Genomic DNA, 21,563 nt, shown 5'->3' with positions numbered 1-21,563 from the left:
ATTGTGTAGGTGTCTGCTAAGCATCAACAGCTAGTCTTTCAAGCACCGAAGATCAATTTTATAAACCAGCTCTGGCTCAGTACAGAGTTTGAAACTATATTCTAATAATCAGTCATTATTATCTAAAGGCAAATTACATTGAAAATTTAAAACCCTATTTACAAGAGGTAAAATTTACAATTTTAGTGAAACAAAGCAACTTTAAAATATAATTTTCACCACATCAATTCAAAGCTTTATGAGGAAAATTATAGCGGAATCTGAATTTTAACTTTTAAAGCACTATGAAAATAATTAATTCAGCAGATGATCTTTAAGAAGTACTGGAGTCCCTGTAGATACTTTCTGATGGCCTGAAACTATTATGAAGCAAATTATTTTCCAATTCTGAATGTAATTAATTATTTTACCCTATCCTATTATCACTCACTTTGGCTTGTAAAAGAGCAAACAAAAACTCCAATTTTGAAGCAGTTTTCAAAAATATCCCCAAATAAAAAGTATCCAATATTGAGCAAAAATGTATAATGCAGGATCTCTGAAAAACCCATATTATAAAATCCATATTATGAAACCCTTTTAATAACTCCCATATAACTGAAAGAAAACCAAAGTAAGATCAAAATTCAGAAAGAGATATGGGTCCAGTTACAGTTCTGCCGCTGACTGTATGACCTTGACCAAGTTACACAGCCTCTCTAAAAAGCAGTACCCGTGGCACACCTTGCAGACATGTGTACAAGAGCGTGCACATTTGTACAAGCGTACATTAAAACTAAAGTCTACTCCAAGCCTAAAATTCTGTTTCTAGTAAAAAGGTAACAACAAGGGGCACCTGGGTGACTCAGTTAAGCGTCTGATTTTGGCTCAGGTCATGATCTCACAGCTCATGGGTTTGAGCCCCGCATCGGGCTCTGTGCAGACAGCTCAGAGGCTGGAGCCTGCTTCAGATTCTGTGTCTCCCTTTCTCTCTGCCTCTTCCCTGCTCGCACTCTGTCTCTCTCTCTCTCTCTCTCTCAAAACTAAGTAAACATTAAAAAAAAAGGTAACAAGAAAAATTTGGAGCCTGTGGGTTACCTCTGTAACGCACTGGTATATATCTGTGTTTTAGTTTTAATGTAGTTTAAAATATCCAAAATATTTCAAAGTCTGTATTATAAATAAGATATGAGACAGGATTTTAATGTCTGTAGCAACATATAATATCAATGTTTTCAGTGTATACTGAAAATGTGTTATAGAGAAGCTTCACTTCCTACCACTACCAGTGCACCCACCTATCACCTTAAAACACCCTCATTTTTTAGTATGTCATTATTCTTCCTCTACAATATGTTCACTAGTTTCTCCCATCTCTGATAAAAAGTATAATATTCTCTGGTCATACTTAAAAGTCGGGCTTTCACTTTATTGGTTCACAGAATCAAGAAAAACTTTACTTCACCTAACTTTCTGGGACTGGGCAGGGACTGGCTGTAAATGCCAAAACTCTTCTTACTAAGAGGTACTTCAGAGAGACAGCAGGCCTCATATTAGAATGCTTATACTCTTCCAGTTTGAAAGTAAGACTCAAGCAACTTACCATTGTTCCAAAAGGAATGGCTCTTGAAGCATGGTAATAAATGGCTATAAAATTGATGAAGAAGGCAGTGCCACACACCATAGCTGGGATAAGAAATGCCCCAATAAACATCTGCTTTATCCATCTCCTTCCTGAAAGAGAAAGGAAATAATGAAAATGAGAGGTGAGGGGGATATTTTCATGTTCATAAAGTGCCAAATTATGGTTTATTTAGTACCAAAATATTTACTTAAAATTCTCATGTAAAGATCTTAAAATCCCAGGGTGCCTGGGTGGCTCAGTCAGTTAAGTGTCTGACTTTGCCGCAGGTCATGATCTCACAGTTCATGGGTTTGAGCCCCACTCTGTGCTGACAGCTCTGTGCTGACAGCTATCTCAGAGCCAGAAGCCTGTTTCAGATTCTGTATCTCCCTCTCTCTCTCTCAGAAATAAATAAAAACATTAATAATTTTTTTTAAAAAGATCGTAAAATCTGACACTCTAATAATTGTTTCAGGACAACAGCTATTCAACTATGTCTAATGGAAACAGCTATTGAAGTGGGTGTCCTAGAAAAGAGTAAAATATCTCAGTTTTCTGTCGTGATATTGCCGCTGAAATGCAGTGGATTTTGGTAAGTCGCTCAACCTTTCTGGGCTATAAGTTGGCCTCCATAGGTGTCTTCAAACTATTACTTGGAGTTCAGGAGCTTCTTGGAGGTGCCCACAAAACTGGTGAAAAAAGAGCCCCAAGCCACACTTTAACCAAACAAGTCCATTTTCAACAGTTTTACACATTGGAGTTTCATGTAAGCTTTCATTTGAAAACAGGTTTACACTGCTTAAAAAAAAAAACAACTTTAAAAATCCCTAGTTTAAGTTACCCCAAATTAAGTTACCCCTAGGTTAAGTTAAATTTACCCCAAATTTACTTTTAGGTGTAGTCATAATTATAAACATATATTTAAATTTGTTTCAAAAGGGAAAACAGAGTGTGTTTCATAAGCTCTTTCTCAGCAATTAGAACTACAGACTTTAAGTTTCACTATTTCTTTGTACCTCTTTGTATTGCCAAAATTCTATACAATGAGCATCAGGTATTTAAATAGTCAAGGAAAGGAATGTTTAAACTATGTAATCAAGAATTTTAAAGCACGTTCATACTGATCAGGAGAACAAGGAGCGATCTCTTGAATACAGCAGAGTATACCAGCAAGTGCATTGCCAAGAAAGCACCCGCACACTGCTTAGGAACAAAACACAAAGATTTCATACTGGATCGAATTATAGTTCAACCCCACAACGAGAAGCAATCAGGACCCAAACGGAAAGTGTGTAAGTGGGGCGCCTGGGTGGCTCAGTCAGTTAAGCACTGGACTTCGGCTCAGGTCATGATCTCGCAGTTCGTGAATTCAAGCCCCGCATTGGGCTCCATGCTGATGGTGCAGAGCCTGCTTGGGATGGTCTCTCTCCCTCTCTCTCTGCCTCTCCTCCATTCATGTTCTCTCTCTTTCTCCCTCTCTCTCAAAATAAATAAATAAAAACCTTAAAAAAAAAAAAAAAGGAAAGTGCTATAAGCAAAATAAGCAATACCCTAACTTCTGTTTTCTTTTATGTAAAGCTCTTTAAAACATTCGTCTTGTAGAATTACTATCCAAATCTTGACAATCTTCTAGAAAAACTCCTTGATTCTGAACTTTTGCTTCTATACACTCTATATTTTTTCTTTCTCAGGTAAGTTTTAAGAGCCTCTCCTTTCCACACTAAGACTCAGCATTCAGCATTTTAACAACACAGAAAGGGTGGCCATTAATTAAAGTATTATTTAATTCTAACTCTTTCTTAGCACTATCTTTTCCTATACTTTTCATTACCTGCTCAGATTCAGACATGTATTAATAACTTCTATATTTAATTCTTACTCCCTTTCCCTCCAGTAGTCAAAAAGAATCCCACACACATTCCACTGGGTCCAGTCATAGCCCAGGAATCTACACTGTGATTCCTGCTGGTCCCCGTACCCTTGGAGATTCTGGTTAAGTTCCAGGCTATCCCTAGTTTCAAACTGTGTCTGGAGGATTATCCAGTACACTGAGGACAGTAGGCAGACCTTCGCTGTGGTGCAATGAGGTAAGTCTGAAAAATTCTTAACTCTCTGGGTTGACTTCTTACACTAACCTGGCTTTCAGGGATCGCTGGGACAAAATTATCAGTACACGATCAGATCCCCTCAATGTACTGTCAATCAGAAAATAACCTTTAGATTATACTTGGTAAGATCGGATACTCCTAGGCTTGAGTCTGAACTCTGCTTTCAAAAGTTAATGTAATAAAGGTTAGCTGGGTATTCTTAACTTGCAATCAAACTAAAAGCAAATTTCTGTCCAAAACTGAGTAAATTTCCTGTTTTAAATACTGCTTCTGCTGTGGAGACTTTTCTGGAGGTCATAAAATGTAAACTTCTTAGCCTAACTAGTTTTCAGGTCAAATGCAAAGCACTAGTTGACTTAGGTGTCCTTATTTCCTTAGGATGGTAGTCCTGTTATGATAAGACTTGTTTCCCATATCTAAAGGTATACAAGACTTTGAACAGCTAATTAAAATAATTAGGAATCCAGAATGATACTCCCTCAGGCAATCCAAAGAATTGTTTATACTGAAGGTACAAGTCACATTAAATCTAGTAGGGCCAATAAAAAAAGCAATGGTAAACCAAGATATACTGGAGGTAGTTTAAATGATCCTATATATGCTCAGAATGTCAATAACCTGCAAGACTAGACAACTAAAAGTTAGGATCCTTTAATGCTGACATTATTTAGGATGAGCGGGAAAATCACATGAGAAAGTCTCTACCCTCAGGAATATAATTTTAAGGTCTTTCAACAACTCTTCAGTCATAAACTGAAATATACAAATCTACTTTCAGTACTTTTCTGGCCCCAATTACAGGGGAAAAAAAAAAATGTGAAAACCCTTAAATGCCATCACAGAAATAAAACACCATGGAGCAGTACCTTTGTATCATCCCAGAATCTCCCATCATTGCCAGGTCACAACAGTAAAGAAGCGAGGGAGTATTTAAGACGAAGTGGTGATCTTAGCAAAAGATTTAGACAAAGGGTAACAAAAATTTTTGTGTAGGGTCCTTTGATAAATATTTCAGAGTCAATAGAAATAAATAGCTCTCCCCTATTCTCCTTCCAGTTCAGATACTTCATCCAAAAGCCATAAAACATGCCTTTATATTCAGCTGTAACACTATATACTCTATGTGGAGGCCTCTCGTGGAGCATTTAGGGAGTAAGAACTTCAAAGCAAAATAATATCAATAACCTAAATATATTCTCTCCTACACGTTCCTCAGTGCTAAGTTCACAGTAAACAATGGACATAATCTATGAATTATTCATAATTTTCAGAAATAAAATGCAAGGATTCCATAAAAGCAAAGTAGACCACATAACAGGTTTGGTAGACATTATGTGAAATGGGATAACAATATGTTTTACAATGGCTGTACTATCCATTTTAAATTCCAAATACTTCACAGTAAAATATTAGAATCTATAATTAAAAATATGAAGCGATAACATATAAGTTACCTCCTTGTCTGGCATATAAACTTCCTCCAAAATAACCATTCACTGGAGATGTAGCAGCATAGACAAATATGGCTGTACTGAGCATTGATCCCCTCCTGAGAAGGCAAAATAACATATGTGATAATTTAAAACCAACAATTTAAAGGAAATATCAGAGTTTATCACATTAACATTAGTTTAATTTCAAAGATAAATTTAACAGGAATACAAAACTATCATCCTGGACTGCAAAGGACCTCAAGATTGCTTAGTGAATGAATTCCTAGTTAAAACTGCACAGGCTGATACTAATTTTTTTAATCTGCAATTAAATTTCATAATATATTCTAAACAAATATTTCACATTTCTTTGGCAAAAATGTTAGAAGCTGGAACTGAAATTGTTTTGCAACCCTGTGAACCAATCACATCATATGGATAAGGATATTCATCTGCTAAGAAAAATAATTGGAATATTCCTCTTTATAAATTGATTTAATTGCTTAAGATCTTTGCCCACTGACAGAAACAAAATGGAAGTAATGTAATCTATACTAGTGCTATTGCTTAAATGGTATAACACTGAGACTTTTCCTATTTAGTTTTCCCTACAGTATTAAAAATTATTTTTTTTAAATCCATAGGTCTACAATCAACATTAAGTCAGATCATCAATCTCTAAGCTCTTCTTCCACTAATGATATCTAAGAAATTCGGACCAATCCTCCTGTTGAATAAAATTGAACAAAACATTTTAAATGCGTAACTGCAAAGAGAAATATTAAAATGATAAACGACAGTATCATTTGTCATAACATAGAAATATGCACAGGGCAACTGGGTGGCTCAGGCGGATATGTGTCTGACTCTTGACTTTGGCCCAGATCACGATCTCATGGGTTCATGAGATCGAGCCCCATACTGGGCTGCGCTTACCGTGCAGAGCTTGCTTGGGAGTCTCTCTGCTTCTCCCCTACTCACACATGTGCATGTGCACATGCACAGACTCACTTCCTCTCTATCAAACTAAATAAACTTAAAAAAAAAATGTACTTGAACTACTAACAATAAAGGCTATTTTTGAAACTTAGCATAACTAGGAAGGTAAAATGAGGTCTGTTGTTGATATTGAGCTAAAGAATATTGAGCTAAATACTCTTTAAAAGAGAATTTACAAGAATACCACACGAATGTGTGTACTGGGATGATATACAATTTCCATAAATTAACCTTCTTAGTAATTATTATATTTTGCTGTCCTCCTATATAGAACAGAAAGGGGTCATACAGTCTTGAAATATGTAGTGCTCCTCTGCCCAAACACCTATGCTGAATTTCTTAAAGTGGATGCATAACAGTTAAAACATTATTCAATTTCCATCACTATATAACTAGATACAAATGTGGTAGTAATATAAGAATATGTCATTCCCACGATTAAAAGACCATGGGTCTCTCGACACTTGGCTGGCGCACAACTCTGGATCTCAAGGTCATGAGTTCAAGCCCCACGTTGGCTGCAGAGCTTTCTTTAAAAAAAAGTGAACAGACATGGATCTCAAAGTTTTTAAAATAAAAATTTGTTTTTTCAACAACTCAAACACTCTAAGTACTAACTTTTTCCTTTCAGATTATCACTAAAAAATCTGGCCCATTCTCTGTAACTGGGAGTGTGAACGGTGACAAAGGCCTAACAATGCTGAAAACTGAAAGGCTGGTTTAGTCTAGACCAGTCTATTACCAGTCAGAAGTTCTTCAGCCAGACAGGGTTCAGAAAGAAGGACTGCTCATATGACTGAGAGTCCAAAATGCTTCCCAGGGATTTAAGCTTGCAATCCCCAGAGACACTGCACTAAATGAAGTGTTAAGTATCAGTCATGCTTTTAGAAGTCAGACAGACCCTTCATCTCTCCCTTCATAAATATCCTATGGGCATTTTCCACCCAAAATACGTCATTTTCATCTACGCTGTAAAATATGCTGAGGCAGAGAACTGTCCTCTTTGTTCATCTCTCCAAGACTGGAGCGGGGTAACATCTAAGGAGCTGTTTTACACTTGCCAACTCACCATTCTACACCCAAAGTTACAGAGCTCAGAATTTTTCCAGACTTTCCCACAGCTTCTCAAACACTATACCTTCTCAGGAGTTACTGGCACACTCATAGGCATCCACATTGATACTGATCCTCTAGCTACCTAAATAGTCCTTCTTCTCTGATTGCTGTGGTCATCACCAACACAAATAATTTTCACGTTATGTTATCTGCCTGTCATCTTTTAGAATCATTCCTACTCTGAAGTGATTCTTACCAATTTCATGTGCAAGGCTTCTCATTTTCCCACTACTTTGTGCTTTTATAATCTCTATTATATTTCCATAGCCTAGCAAATTAAGAGACAAATTGTGGTGTAAGGGTGTCTAGGTTCAAATCCCAGCTTACTAACACCCCTACTAACAATCATATGATCTCAGTCATATTACTTAACCTCTCTGAACTTTACTTTTCTCATCTGTAGAATGGAGAGAATAGCCCCTTCAAAGGATGGGTGTGAAAATTTAAAGAGGTAGTATGAATGAAGCACCTAATGGAACAACAATAATATTAGTCACTTTGATATCAAAATAACACTGTATACGAATCATATAATGAAGTACATTCACTTCAAATAAGCACAATACAGGAAAAACATTAATAATGACAGACTAAAATAACAATGCATGACTTGCCTGCTAATACCATTTATTAGAAAATTTCTTATTTCTGAAGTTGAGGGTCTATAAACAAAAGAGCTTCTGAATTAAAAAATGAATTGCCAAAATTGTAACACTGATGTCTGAGAAGGAACAATGCAAAAACCTGAATTCTAGGAGAGGTTACCCACTCAAGCCTATGACTGTGCAGTGTCAATTCAGTCAGTAGGGATGAATTTAATCCAGTATTTCACATAAAGCATGGCTTCTTGGCAGATGTGAAATGCTTTTCTTGTATTTGGGATTTAGTTCACCTGAAATATACTGTATCCTAAAAGATGAACTCCCAGTCAGAACACTTAAGTTTAGGTTTTGAACAATTATTTTAAAGCTTATATGGTAAACAACTGCAAAGGTTATATATTAAAGAAATGTAACAGAAACTACACAGAGCTTATGGTCTAGAGGAAGGAACAGTAATTTAGTATCATTAAATATTTAACCTAAAACTAAAGAGCCATTCTTTCAGCAACAATTTATTGTTTGTCCACCAAATGCCAGGCATATGTAAGAAAGAATGCATTATGAACTGAAATAGAGGTATGAGATCGAACCGGAAAAAAGTGCCATTCTGATACAGAACTTCACGGGACAATGTCTGAAGTGCCTGAATTTATAATCCCTACTCTCCAGGCTCAAAGTGTGTCTGCTTCATTGAGTTCATGGCTCTCTGAGCACAGGTTATAGAATCACTCAACAGGGATGTGAGATCTTTATGAATGTATAATTTTTTCTAATAATTCAAAGACCTCAAATCAAGAATTTCTTTTTTTAATTTTTTTCAATGTTCATTTATTTTTGAGAGAGACAGAGATAGAGCGTGAGTAGTGGAGGGGCAGAGAGAGAGGTGGACACAGAATCCAAAGCATAAAATCAAAAATTTCTTACAACCAATTTTGTCCTCAAAGAAGAAATGTACCAAAAACCATGTAAAGGTAAGATATCCAATTATTTTTCCAACCTCATGTGCCTTTTCCACTACTCTTTTTATTATTTATTATTAATAGTTAAATCTTAAAATTAATAAATTTAATATACATTAAATATTTACTAAACATTATTTATTATTTTTCTTCTGTTCTGTAGACAGTCTCCCAGTATGGAAGGTAAATATGAAGTACTAATTCAGAAACTATAAAATTCTTGTGCTTTTTACAAAGATCTAACTGGATCTTCAGCTTTCAAAAAAAAAAAAGCCTATTCATTTCATCAAATACCACTGGCTCATAAGTGAGTCTGCACATACCTCTAAATGGAACATAACCTTTATAACCACCAAAAATGTTCAGTATGGCTAGTATGTCTTAGCACATAACAGAAAACATACTTATAACTGAATATAATTGTTCATTATTTATCTGCAACAAAAACATTTATGCTATATTAAATTCTGAGACAACTGAAATATGCAAATATTTAATTATGACTGACTTACAATGTTCCAATGATTAACACTATTCAAGAACAAAAAAATAAAATTAAACACATATACTTACTCTGTATATAAATCTTCTATCATTGCAACAATAATAACAATAAGAGACACAGCAAATATCTGACATCCAGAACCAATGAGAGAGGAAAATATCAGTGGGTGACTTGATGGTCTAAATACATCTCCATGCACCTGCTTCCATCCATACTCATCTCCTAGGTCTCTATCCTATATACATACATATGTGGAGAGAAAAGAAAACCATTTGGAATAAAATTAAAATACATAAAGTAAGTGAAAAATTACAATTCCAGTTTTAAGTTCCCTCCTTCCAAACTTACAGCTATTTAAAGAGGTTTAAACCAACTTGACAACAAACTATTTGTGTAAAAAAATAAATAAATAAATAAATAATAAAGAGGTTCAAAATATCAGGAAAAGACATTTCAAACTTAAAATAATCACTGCCAGGGAGCCTGGCAGCTCAGTCAGTTAAGCATCTGCTTCTGGATTTCAGCTCAGGTCATGATCTCATGGTTCATGAGATTGAGCACAAAGCCTGTTTGGGATTCTCTCTCTCCTTCTCTCTCTGCCCCACTCCCACTGGCGCTCTCTCTGTCTCTCTCTCTCTTTCAAAATAAACAAATTTTTAAAAATAAAATAATGACTGCCTTAAGAACTTATAATGTTAAAATATTATGGCATTTACTGAGGCTCAGGAAGGTGGCTCCCGGTTGCGTTCAAAGAATATCAAAGAATGGAAAAAGAAAAGGTCTAGGAGTAAATACAAATGGTCAAAATGGGTGAAAAGCACACCAGCTCTCTGAACATTATTTTTTTCTGAGAGAGAGAGAGACAGCGTGAGCAGGACAGGGTCAGAGAGAGAGAGGGAGTTATAGAATCTGAAGCAGGCTCCAGGCTCGGAGCTAGCTGTCAGCACAGAGCCTGATGTGGGGCTCGAACCCACGAACTGTGAGAACGTGACCTGAGCCGAAGTCAGACACTTAACCGACTGAGCCACCCAGGTGCCCCTGAACATTCTTATTCTTGCCGTTTATATCATGCCTGTGGCTCATACATAATGAGGGGCCAGGTGGAGAACAAAAGAGAAAAAAAAGACTGAACCAGTACTTAGATGCCCTAACAATGCAGGAATGTCCTTTATAGCCTGGAATCTAAGAAAATATATGAGGAAATATCAGTTAATTATTATTTGTTAAATACTATTTAACTGCCTACAGCACTTTTGAAAAAGGATTGAATTTTTCCTTTTCATCCTAAATAAACAAGTATCTAAAACATTATTTCTTAAATATCAGTCCCTTAAAATAATCTGGGTTTTTGGCTGGGGGTGATCTTGGTCAGATATGTTTAAAAAGTACCAAATACAGAATACACATTAACATATTAATTCAGTTTTAACCTGTTTAACTCTTTTCCATACTTATTTAATGATGGAGCATATCTACATAGAATAGCCATACTTTTGCTCATTTACAACACTGTGTACAATATAGTAAAAGAATTTAGAAAATGAACCTCCCCTCTGAACCTACTAAACTACATGTAAATAATCCTTTCACCCACTCCCTGAATTTTATGCAATATTAAACAGTCTTAGAAAGATGTCAATACAGGGCTACAACTTCGTAGCTACAATTCTGAAATCAAAAGCTCTGAAAACTGGAAGTCTGTTTCATAGTTTGACACATTCTTATTTGGTGGCAAGACCCAGGAGTGAAGAGGTTATTTGTACTGTATATTTGTCTCACTTAAGGTGAACACTCATTATGTTTTGCTGGAAAAAAAATTAATATATTTGATTATGAGGCATGTAATCAGAATATGTAAAAACAATGTATTTGATTAGAGACCCCTCAGGAACTTTTACACCTTTCTAAAACCTAAAAAATCTGAATTCTGACATTCATGTGACTTATAATACAACATTCAAAATAACACCAAGTTAAATCATCTTTATAAATAAACGTAAAATGTTTGCTCACCATATCATCCATTTCTTCTTCTTTACTATACCTCGCATAATCTTTTCTTAGAGTTCTCATTAAAATCATTGAAACTAAGCCCACCAAGAAGATAACCATCATGAAAGAGTTGAAAATTGAGAACCAATGAATCTAAAATAACAGAAAATAAAATATTACTGACATGAATTATTAGTCACAAAATTCATAGGTTGCATGATGACAACAGCATGTTGGTACAAAAAACAGTCTTTTAGAACTTTTACATAAGATCCAAACTTGAGACACACTGGGGGATGAGTATTCACTATGCAAAGAGAGCAGCTTTCATTACAGTAAGCTTTCAGATGCCTTAAAAAGGTGGTATCATGTATAGATTTTCACAATCAATTTTACTGAACAAATAAAGTACAATTAGACCACACAGCATATGTTTAGTCAGCATCACACAGAAAGAACACCGGCTTTGGAGTCAAACTGGCCTGGGTTTTAACCCAGACTCTGTCAATTTTCTAGCTATGTGACCCCAGTTTTCTATATCAAAAAGGAAGCAAATAATACTATCCTGATTTGCATGGTTTAACATGTATAAGAAGTATGATACCATGTCTGGCACATAGTAGCAAATATTTTAAAAATGTTAGTTCCCTTCCCTCTAACTGAGCAACAATGTGAAAACCTTCTTAAGACACCAGGACTGAACCAACACAGTTGGCTGCTCCTGGACTCAGTCCGCCTTCCCGAGCGTATGCTTCACTTGCTCCCAGTCCATCTTCTCCACCCCGTCCCTACCGCATCCACTCCCTTGTACCTCAGCTATCCACGGCGGAGAGAACAACGAGGACCCCACTGTGTCCCAATGTTCCCAAGACTCTGGACTTTTATTTCACCCACCCATCTGTCACAGATTTACGTCCACATGCTGGTTTATAATCACAAGGCACCACTGTATCTCTGAGTGCATCTCAGAACTCAATGCATCTGACTTCAAATTCCTTTATACTTTAATTCCCCAAAGTTATTTAAGGATGGTTTCAAAATTTCACCTCTCTCACCAAGGCCCCCATTTCCTTTATTTTTCTGCATTTATCCTCCTAGCCTTTCATTCCTTCCTTCAATCTCCTAGACACTGTTCCCCTCTTAAATCAATCTTTCCCCTAGGCTCTACACCTCTTTCATTCCTTGAGGTGTTTTTGAGTGGCTTTGTGCTCTCATCTTGCACCCCTAAATCTGCACCTTTCCCTAGCATCAGCAATCTCCAAAAGTCCCTATCTATAATGGTATCTACTCCCTGCGATGGTTATATGCCTCAAACAAGGTAATAAACGTAAAGCAGATAACTTAGTGCCTAGCTTATAGTAAAACACTGGAAAAACTGACAAGCTGTTATTTCTATTAATATCTTTTAAAGTGCTTGCTTGATCTTCTCTCCCCTCATTCTTCCTATCTTCTTTTTACCTCCCTCCTTCCAATCTTAATACTTCCCAAATGAGATGACCCATTCTACTTCTCCCCAAACCCCCACACCTCCCTCAAGGGATACAATCTCACCATGTCCCATGAAATTTCTCTTAAAGGCCTGCGATGAACTTTTAAACCGATTCAGCCATCAATGAGCTGTCTACTCTCCCTGCCCCATCTGACCTCTGCTGCCAATGCACCGTCCTCCCTGACTGACTGCCCCTTCTCGTCTTTCGTCTTCGATACCTGTTCCTCCCACCCTGTGAACTTTTCTAGAAGCTCCAGTGCTGGTACTCTGCTGTGACTTCTTCAACCTGTAACTAGTTCCAGTGATGACGGTAACCCTCTCGCCTCCAACTCCCACCGGGACCCAAATCTCTAGCCTTCTTCCTCATTCATGTTTTACACTTGTACACATATGATCGTTTTTACTTGAGTATCTTTCTGGAATTTCAGACTTAGACTGTCCTAAAATAAACTCATAATCTTCTGCCTCACATATAATTTCCTTCTGATTTCTAACTGCTACTAATGGTACTAACATTTGGCTTTGAAAATTTAGAATTATGGCTGGCTCTTCCTTCTCCTTAATCCTTCCTAAGTAATAATTACTAAGCTTTTGTTTTCTTTGATATGTCTCTTATATCTATCCCTTCCTTTCCATTCTGATCCCATCACCTCACACCTGGAGGTAACCCTAATGATTTCCTAGTTAGACTTCTCTATTTTTGGTCTCTGCCCTTCTTTCCAATCTATCCAAAAAAAGCTACCCAGCCAATCTTTCTGAAGCATCCTGTTCATATATCACTTCTCTATTTTAAAACTGGTGGTGGCATTCCCTATTTTCTCATATGTATTTCCCCTAATATTCTGTACCCCTTGTAACACGGCTCCCTCACCTTATCTAGCCAATCTTTCACTCCACTGCATCCTATATCCCAATCAGGCCTATCCTTCTTCTGTGACCCACAAGTACAGCACACTCACGTCCACCTATATCCATCTTCTCACACAGGATCTACTTCTATCCACTTCTGTAAATTCTATCTACTTTTTAAAGCCCAATCCAAAAACCCTCCCTTCTATAAAAGTCCTCATCTACATATCCCATTATTCAGAGATGTACTCCTGCTCTAAACTCTTACAGGTACACACACAGAATATTAACATGAAGGATGTACTGTCTTGTACAACTAGGAGGGATTTTAACTTGGGCCAATATGCTGAGTATGTGCACTAGGGCGAGGGGCAGCCTTTGCTGTTACCCACCCTGATGCTTCGGGCAAGTGACAAACTCTGCAGCTCTCCCTGAAGAGCAGGAGATGGTCAAATGCCTCTGCTTCTTCATAAAATCATTTTTCCCCCTCATTTAATGATTTATTAATTTAATACCTACTAAAATTATAAAGGAAATAATGAATGCATTGTTTGGAAATATTTGCAAAAAAGGGTTACCTAAGTTTTAAGTTTCTCATAAAAGTATCAGTCAAAATTTTTAAAAGCAGTCTGCAATTATAGGTTTTTCAAAAGATTTGATTTTGTTCCTTTAAGAGATTAACCACCCAGAAAAGGACAAGAGAGAAAAAATGATATAGATGTTTCATATCTACTTTCAGTCAATTTATCAAATTTTTGAGAAGCTTTATATAGTTACTATTTAGTAGTAAGAAAAATACACCTAAATTGCAAAACTTTCAGCAAAGCTCCCTGCTATTTTCCAATCTAAGATATAAATTTTAAACCAATACCTACTAAAATGTACTATTATCCTGACATTTTATAATATTCTCTTATTCCAAAAACTACAAAATACTATTATGATTTTGAAATTATTATAGCAAAAGAAATATTTCTTAAAAATAATAAAGAAACTAGGGGCACCTGCATGGCTCAGTTGGTTAAGTGTCCGACTCATGAGATCAGCTCAGGGCACAATCTCAAGGTTTTGTGGGTTCGGCCCCTACAGGCTCTGTGCTGACAGCATGGAGGCTGCTTGGGATTCTCTCTCCCTCTCTCTCTCTGCCCCTCCCCAACTTATGCTCTCACTCTCTCTCAAAATAAACAAACATTAAACATTTTTTAAAAATTAATAAAGAAATCAGGTGTCACAATGGGGTTACTAATCCTATGAACTGCTGACTCCAGCACCCCCTAGTGTTGCTAATCATAAAGCAGCACCCCAGGTTTGCCATAAATTGTACAACACTGGAGAGAAGGAACTAACTATACACACCACTGCTACCACTTGTTAAGCACCTGCTATGTGTCAAACACCGAACTAGGTGCTTTACATGCAACATCAAATGGAATATCACACCTCTGCACACTTGCTTCATTATTAAGGAGACAGAAGCTGAGGAACCGAGTAATGCAACGATGGTTACAGTGGGTGGCAGACACAGGGTGTGTATCCAGCTCGAGCTCCTAAGCCTGTGCTTGTAGTCACTGTATTGGAAACAATCCCACTCTCACACAGTAGTCCTAACCCGCCCGCCTACTGACAAAGAGACTGCAGTAATTCTCCCCCATCTCTGCTGCGCCGTTAAGTTTTGCACTCGCTGCTTAACACTTCCACATATAAATGTTTCTCTTATATCTCAAAAGAAAATCTCCTGACCCTATCCTTCCTACTACTGCACCATTTCTTTGCTCCCTTTAGCTGCCAAACTTATAGTCTCCAAAACCTCTCCTCCACGCTCTCTTATGCCAGCTCTGTTCAGATTCTGGCCCACCCCTACACCAAAACCGCTCTTTATCAAGTTTACTGATGACTCCAAATGAATTCAACAGTCACTTTCACCTTACCTGGCCCAGTAGCAACAATCCAGAACCATTCTCTATGTCTACTTTCTTCATGTGGCTTCCAGAACACCACACAAGCTTTGTTTCCTCCCTCCTCTATTGGTATCTCCTCAGGGCCCTGAGGGGGGTTTCTCCTACTCTCCCCCTAAGCTTTTCTTACTGCCCCCAGGACTCAGTCCTTGGCCCTCTTCTATTTCTACATACTCTTCCTTGATAATTGCATCCAATCTCATGGCTCCTTCAAGGTTGCTGTACTTAAATCACCTCAGAGGCTATCCTGAGCACCATATTTAAACCACAACTAGCCTTGCCTGTGGCATTCTTGCTCACTGCTCTTTTTTTATTGGACATATCTTTGAACACAATATAGCCTTAACGTACCATGTTCATTACATGTCTCTCCCTACTAGAAGGGTAAACTCCAAGAGGGTACAGATCTTTGACTTTCATTCTCTAATGTATTCCTCTTACTTAGTACTCTGCTTGACACATAACAGGTGCTCAATTAATAACTGCTCAAAGGAGAAATATGCTACACTGCTCTACTAGTGAAAATGCCCTTTTGGCAATCTTTTCCCCCAAGTTATCAATACCCAACGGCATGAGAAACATGCCATTAGTTGAGAGCCCTCATATTTTCAGATATCATCTAAACGTTGAAGTTATTTGTGCCTCTACCTTCAAACACGTTCAGAACTGCATAATGACTATATTTAAAAAGAACACACCAAGGATAAGAAGTGGAAGTTGGGGAGGAAATTTTAAGTCCAGGAGTAGGATGCTAAATCCTTCAGTAAGGACTAAATCCCAAATAGCTTAATTTTTTCTCCTAGGACTCAGAGGAAGATTAGAAGTAGTAATAGGTTCTGGTGAAGTCTGGCAGCAATGATACAAATTTCAAACCACAAAAACTTCCAAGCATAGATTGGAACATAGATTACTCAAACATAGATTACTGAGAAACTTCAGCATTCCAGTCTAAAAGATCAGGTCAAACGGTGTAAGAGGCAAGTCAGGAAGAAAGTCAGGAAGAATGGATACATCTCCTTATATCCCGCTGTCCTTCCATCCTTGAAGGAGGGAACCACTAAGATAAAATCTATTTTTTCCTATAAAAACCCAAAGTTACCACCTGTACAAAATGAGCAACAATGCCATTGAACTAGACTTATGATCTGAGCTCCAACTTGTATGTGCTGGTCGGGGGTGGGGGCCACTTCTTCCCAGTCTTGATGTATCTTTTTGTGTGGAAAGATTTCCACCAGCAAAACCTTCTGGTCTCACTTCACTCTCATCCCTTCCTTCCCTAAAGGATGCACACATTCTGCTCTGTTTCTCCATGCTTTAAGTTTCCTAAGGGCAGGTGCCCATATACAGAAACCTGGAATAGTCCAGCACTAAGTGCGAAAAGTCAGTCTAATTATAAGTTTCAATATTAAGAAGCCCACCTGTCCATAGATATGTCACATTTTCCAATATTAGCCTCATTAATAATAAAAGTGATATTCTGGCTGTTGGTATGTTGTATCCTTCCCTGTGTTACCCAAAATCAGTTTAAAGCACAGGCATGATGAAGAGGGCTTTTGACTGCTCCCCTTAAACTCTCCATCACCCTAGAATTCTAAGCTCACCTGTGAAATCACCACTAGCCCAATGTTTGAACTCCATGGCCTTAGCACAGTGCCTTGCATACAGCAGATGCTCATTAATGTTTGTTAAACTGACTGAAGTACATAATGAATGTCCCAAAATATACAATTTACCTACCCTGTGTTGAAAAAAGGATGGATCAAGATATTTGTCAAATCGATCTTCAAATTTTACATCTGACTTTTTCCATTTTACCTGAAAAAAATTTTTTCACTTGAAAATAAAGGCCAGTAAGCAAATTAACAAGATGATAACAAAATTGTGAGCACAATTAGGAGAGATTTACATACTTAGAATAAGAAACTAGAGAAATGGTGGAAAGTTACTACCAATCTGAGAAGCTGAAACACGCATGATAAAAAACTAACTTTCCTCTCTGTGTGTTAACAAAACTTCCAACTTTACTTATAGGGATTATTCAGTTTTCAAGGACATTAACTATCTGCTACTTATATACTCTGACCTGATAAATGTGAGAAGAACTGAATTAAGGAGCACCTGGGTGGCTTAGTCCATTAAGCATCCAAGTTCACCTCAAGTCATGATCTTGCAGTTCCTGAGTTTGAGCGCCACGTCGGGCTCTCTGCTGACAGCGTGGAGCCTGAAGTCGGCTTCGGATTCTGTGTCTCCCTCTCTCTCTACCCCTCCCCCGCTTGCACTCTGTCTATCTCTCAAAGATAAATAAATATTAAAAAAAGAACTGAATTAATTAGGCCAATTAAAGTAAGAATCCATCCATCTCTGATGTTAGATTGCATCAGTTTTATCACAATTACCAAACTTCTTCATAAGTTCATTTCCATAAATATCATTTGTACTAAGTACATATGCATAAGCTTTAAAAAACTTAAAAACTAGCTACTACCAATGGACTCATTCCAGTTACCAGGAAAAAAAAAAAACTGGCAAAGAGAGAGGCTACCTACATCAGATTTTTCTTCTTTCCACTATTTTTAATCCTAATGGAACAGAATTAACTTGACAGTTGCAAAGGGCTCTGACAAGCTCTTACTCTGCAGGAGTATCTTATTCCAACTGATAAAGCAAAACATGGTAAACTATACCCATCCAGCAATTTTCAATACAGCATCATCTCTATCTGCAACAGTAAAAAGGAAAGAGAAACAACAAGGCATACTACAATCTAAAAGTGTAACCATGAGAATACACGGCGGGGTTGTGGTAACTGCTCAGTTATAATGGTAAACTCTGCCGTAGCCAATGGGAAGTCCTGCATATGCACACCTCTATCTAATACAGACCTGAAGCAAATCTCCCTGCTTTTGGGAGGCTTACTTACATGCATTAAGGAAACAGTCTTAACAATATTCGTTGCACCCTATTTTCATTTACTAAGGTAGTAAAACACACCTTACTGTTGCTATCAGGTCACAAACAATGTACAATTATTTTAATACTTACTGAATATGACATCTGGATTTTAGTATTGGGAACCAGTTTCACCTTTCCTTCACTAGTTAGATTAACATCAACAATTCGATTTCCATTAAAACCTATTTCAAGTTTTTTGTAGGTCCAAAGATAGTAATCTTCTCCATTTTCATCTGCTTCACCAACAATACCTACAGAAGAAATAACACTTTACACAAGATACTATCACTTAATATTTAAAATATGTTAGAAGCTAAAAGCTGATTTAAAAAAAGTTTTTATAAATAAGCAATATTACCATTATTCCTCATGGCTAGAAAAGGCAAAGTACAGGCTGGACTTCTACTCTTTGTTAACTGCTTGGCGAACATAAACCATGGCCACACCATGAACAGTTCCACATAACCTCAAAGTTCATGCTCTGTCATGAGTATCACCTTCACTGTAATAATTATCACCTTCTATGTATATACTTCCTACCAACTGAAAATCACAGGGAAGTACTATGTCACCATCCGGCACAGTCTTCCAGCTAGTCGTGATCAAACTAAAATTAAGTTTCAGTTCTCCAGAGGCCCAATCCAGTACTTTCTCTAATAATCTACACATTCCTAGGGAAGCTCCACACAGGTATTTATGGGTACCAAAACTTAAAATGTCTCTTCTTGATGATTCAAGCACTGGGTTATCCCTGGAAAATCATCAAAACGAAAAGAGCGTTGAAGATAAATGTTAATGAGGCAATCATTTTGATCACAATTTCAGCTACTATAGGAACATCCCAACAGTGTCAGGGTAACAGGTGGTGCTGAGGGTCCTGTGTGCCCTTGTCCTGTCAGCTACTTATCTAATGTTCCCTGTCTACACCTACATACTGCCCAAAAGCCTTATGCTCTAACAGTGACTCCTTCAGGTCTTCCCTCGGCGGTCAACGCATCTCATTAAAGTAGTAGGGGGAGAAAGATCATTTCTTATTAAGGAGTATTTGCTTACTAACCAAAGTTGTTCTCTCAAATTGATATAAATTCAAGGAATACAGTTTCATCGTATTTGGGGTTGCAGGGGATAATGAAATCCTTCTAACAAGGTGTATTTACCCATGTACTCTGAAAACTCTGGCGGTGGAGACACAATTACACCAAATAAGATTTCTTTGAGGGGCTTTTACTTATTTATTTTAATTTTTAGAGAGAGAGAAAGCCACTTGGGGTCAGAGGAGGGGAGGTGGAGAGAGGGAGAAAGGGAGGGAGAGAGAGAGAGAAAGATACAGAGAGAATCTCAAGCAGGCTCCCCACTCAGTGCAGAGCCCAACATGGGACTTGATCCCACAACCCTGGGATTATGACCTGGGTCGAAATCAAGAGTCAGACACTCAACCAACCTGGACTGAGCCACTCAGGCACCTCTCTCTAATGGGCTTTAAAAAGGCTGAAGTATTTACCCCAACTAAAAGCTAAATAACAACTTTTTTTCTGACAAAAATTCTCGAAGTTCAGACATTCTAGGACACCCAAATGTTTCTCTCCTAAACATGGCAGACCCTGGAATCCCAGGGCTAAAAAAGATTTATTTTAGGACAGGAAAGCACAGTTGCCATGTTGCTAAGGAAATCCATAGAAATGACTGACAAAAACTACAGTTCCAGAAAAGAAACCCAAAAGCAATGCAAAAGAACAGGAGGAAGCTGTTCTCCCACCAAAAGCAGAGGAACCCTAGGTTCTCTTGAACTGCAGGCTCACAAATCTTGAGGGAACATTCAGCGCATCTTCCTGCTACCCTCAGAGGTGATCACAGAAATGTCTGTGTTAATGTAACACTAACTATAGTCATTAATATGAAATGCTTACTATTTATACCTAATTAAGATGCAACAGAGTAGCAATGATGCATACAATTATATCTTGAGATTGAAATTTCTTACAAATTTCATTTTAGCACCACATTAAACTCTGGTCTGCTATGTTCAGTATTTCAGTCTGGTGCTCATGAACATAGTGGTCTGTAGTCTGCTAACAAATTAAAGAATTAGAATGTTAATTATCTATAAGAATAGGTGTCCAAAGGGGGAAAAAAACCCACCAAGAGAATAATATGATCAAACATGCTAACTATCATAGCTGGCTGTGATTTGTATTTAAAATAATTCCATCATGCTTTTAACAAGTTCACCATCTTCATGTAGCCAACCCAGCTATGGGACTCTCCCCACCTCATCACTAGCATACACATCTGGCCTAGGGCTCCGTGCCTTGTATGCTGTCGCCCATATGAGATACAAAGGGACGCAGAGCAGCTGTGGTCCCCGAATACTCAACTACCTCTTTAGTCACTTCCCACCCTCTACAGAATATTCACTTACCTTATAGCAACTTGCTATAAACTAACTCATTTCAACAGTACACAGATATGAATTCCTTAACCTAATATTGATGTTCTCCTGCAAAGCTGCATGTAAATATATCCTTCAAAAAAAAAAAAAAAAAACAACTAAAATAATTTAATCAAGTCCAGCACAAATAAGAGTTTGGATTCTGCACAGGTCTGTATTAATTATCCATCAATACAGATAAATAAGAGCTAAAACACTAAAAAGTTTTTAGGGGTGCCTGGTTGGCTCAGTCAGTAGAAATGTGACTCATGATCCCAGGGTTGTAAATCTGACCTGTGTGTAGAGATTATTTAAAAAATAAAAATCTTTAAAAAAAAAACATGAAGGGGCACCTGGGTGACTCAGTCAGTTGGGTGTCCGACTTCGGTTCAGGTCACGATCACATAGTTTGTGGGTTCGATCCCCGTGTTGGGCTCTGTGCTGAAAGCCAGCTTGGAGGCTGCTTCAGATTCTGTGTCTCCCTCTCTTTCTGACCCTCCCCTACTCACGCTCTCTCTCTCAGAAATAAATTTTTTTTTTAATTTTAAAAATTAAAAAAAAAAAAACAACTAT

The 21,563-nt window shown here is 37.5% G+C and overlaps 1 protein-coding gene across 1 annotated transcript in view; it reads right to left on the bottom strand.

The window, feature by feature from the left end:
- Positions 1-21,563, bottom strand: part of TM9SF3 (transmembrane 9 superfamily member 3) — a 57,563-nt gene that overhangs the window by 24,882 nt on the left and 11,118 nt on the right. Inside the window, exons 3-8 of the mRNA XM_077779300.1 lie at positions 18,653-18,813; positions 17,348-17,425; positions 11,339-11,470; positions 9,394-9,560; positions 5,166-5,260; positions 1,583-1,713 (exon numbers count right to left, since the gene is read on the bottom strand). Of these exons, the coding sequence (XP_077635426.1) occupies positions 1,583-1,713; positions 5,166-5,260; positions 9,394-9,560; positions 11,339-11,470; positions 17,348-17,425; positions 18,653-18,813 (764 nt within the window). The remainder of the gene's footprint in view (positions 1-1,582; positions 1,714-5,165; positions 5,261-9,393; positions 9,561-11,338; positions 11,471-17,347; positions 17,426-18,652; positions 18,814-21,563) is intronic.

This window comes from Crocuta crocuta, unplaced genomic scaffold (genome assembly GCF_008692635.1).
Source record: "Crocuta crocuta isolate KB4526 unplaced genomic scaffold, BGI_CrCroc_1.0 scaffold170, whole genome shotgun sequence".
Lineage (NCBI taxonomy): Eukaryota > Metazoa > Chordata > Mammalia > Carnivora > Hyaenidae > Crocuta > Crocuta crocuta.
The sequence above is the reverse complement of the archived record's forward strand: the minus strand, read 5'-3'. Positions and strand labels throughout refer to the sequence as shown.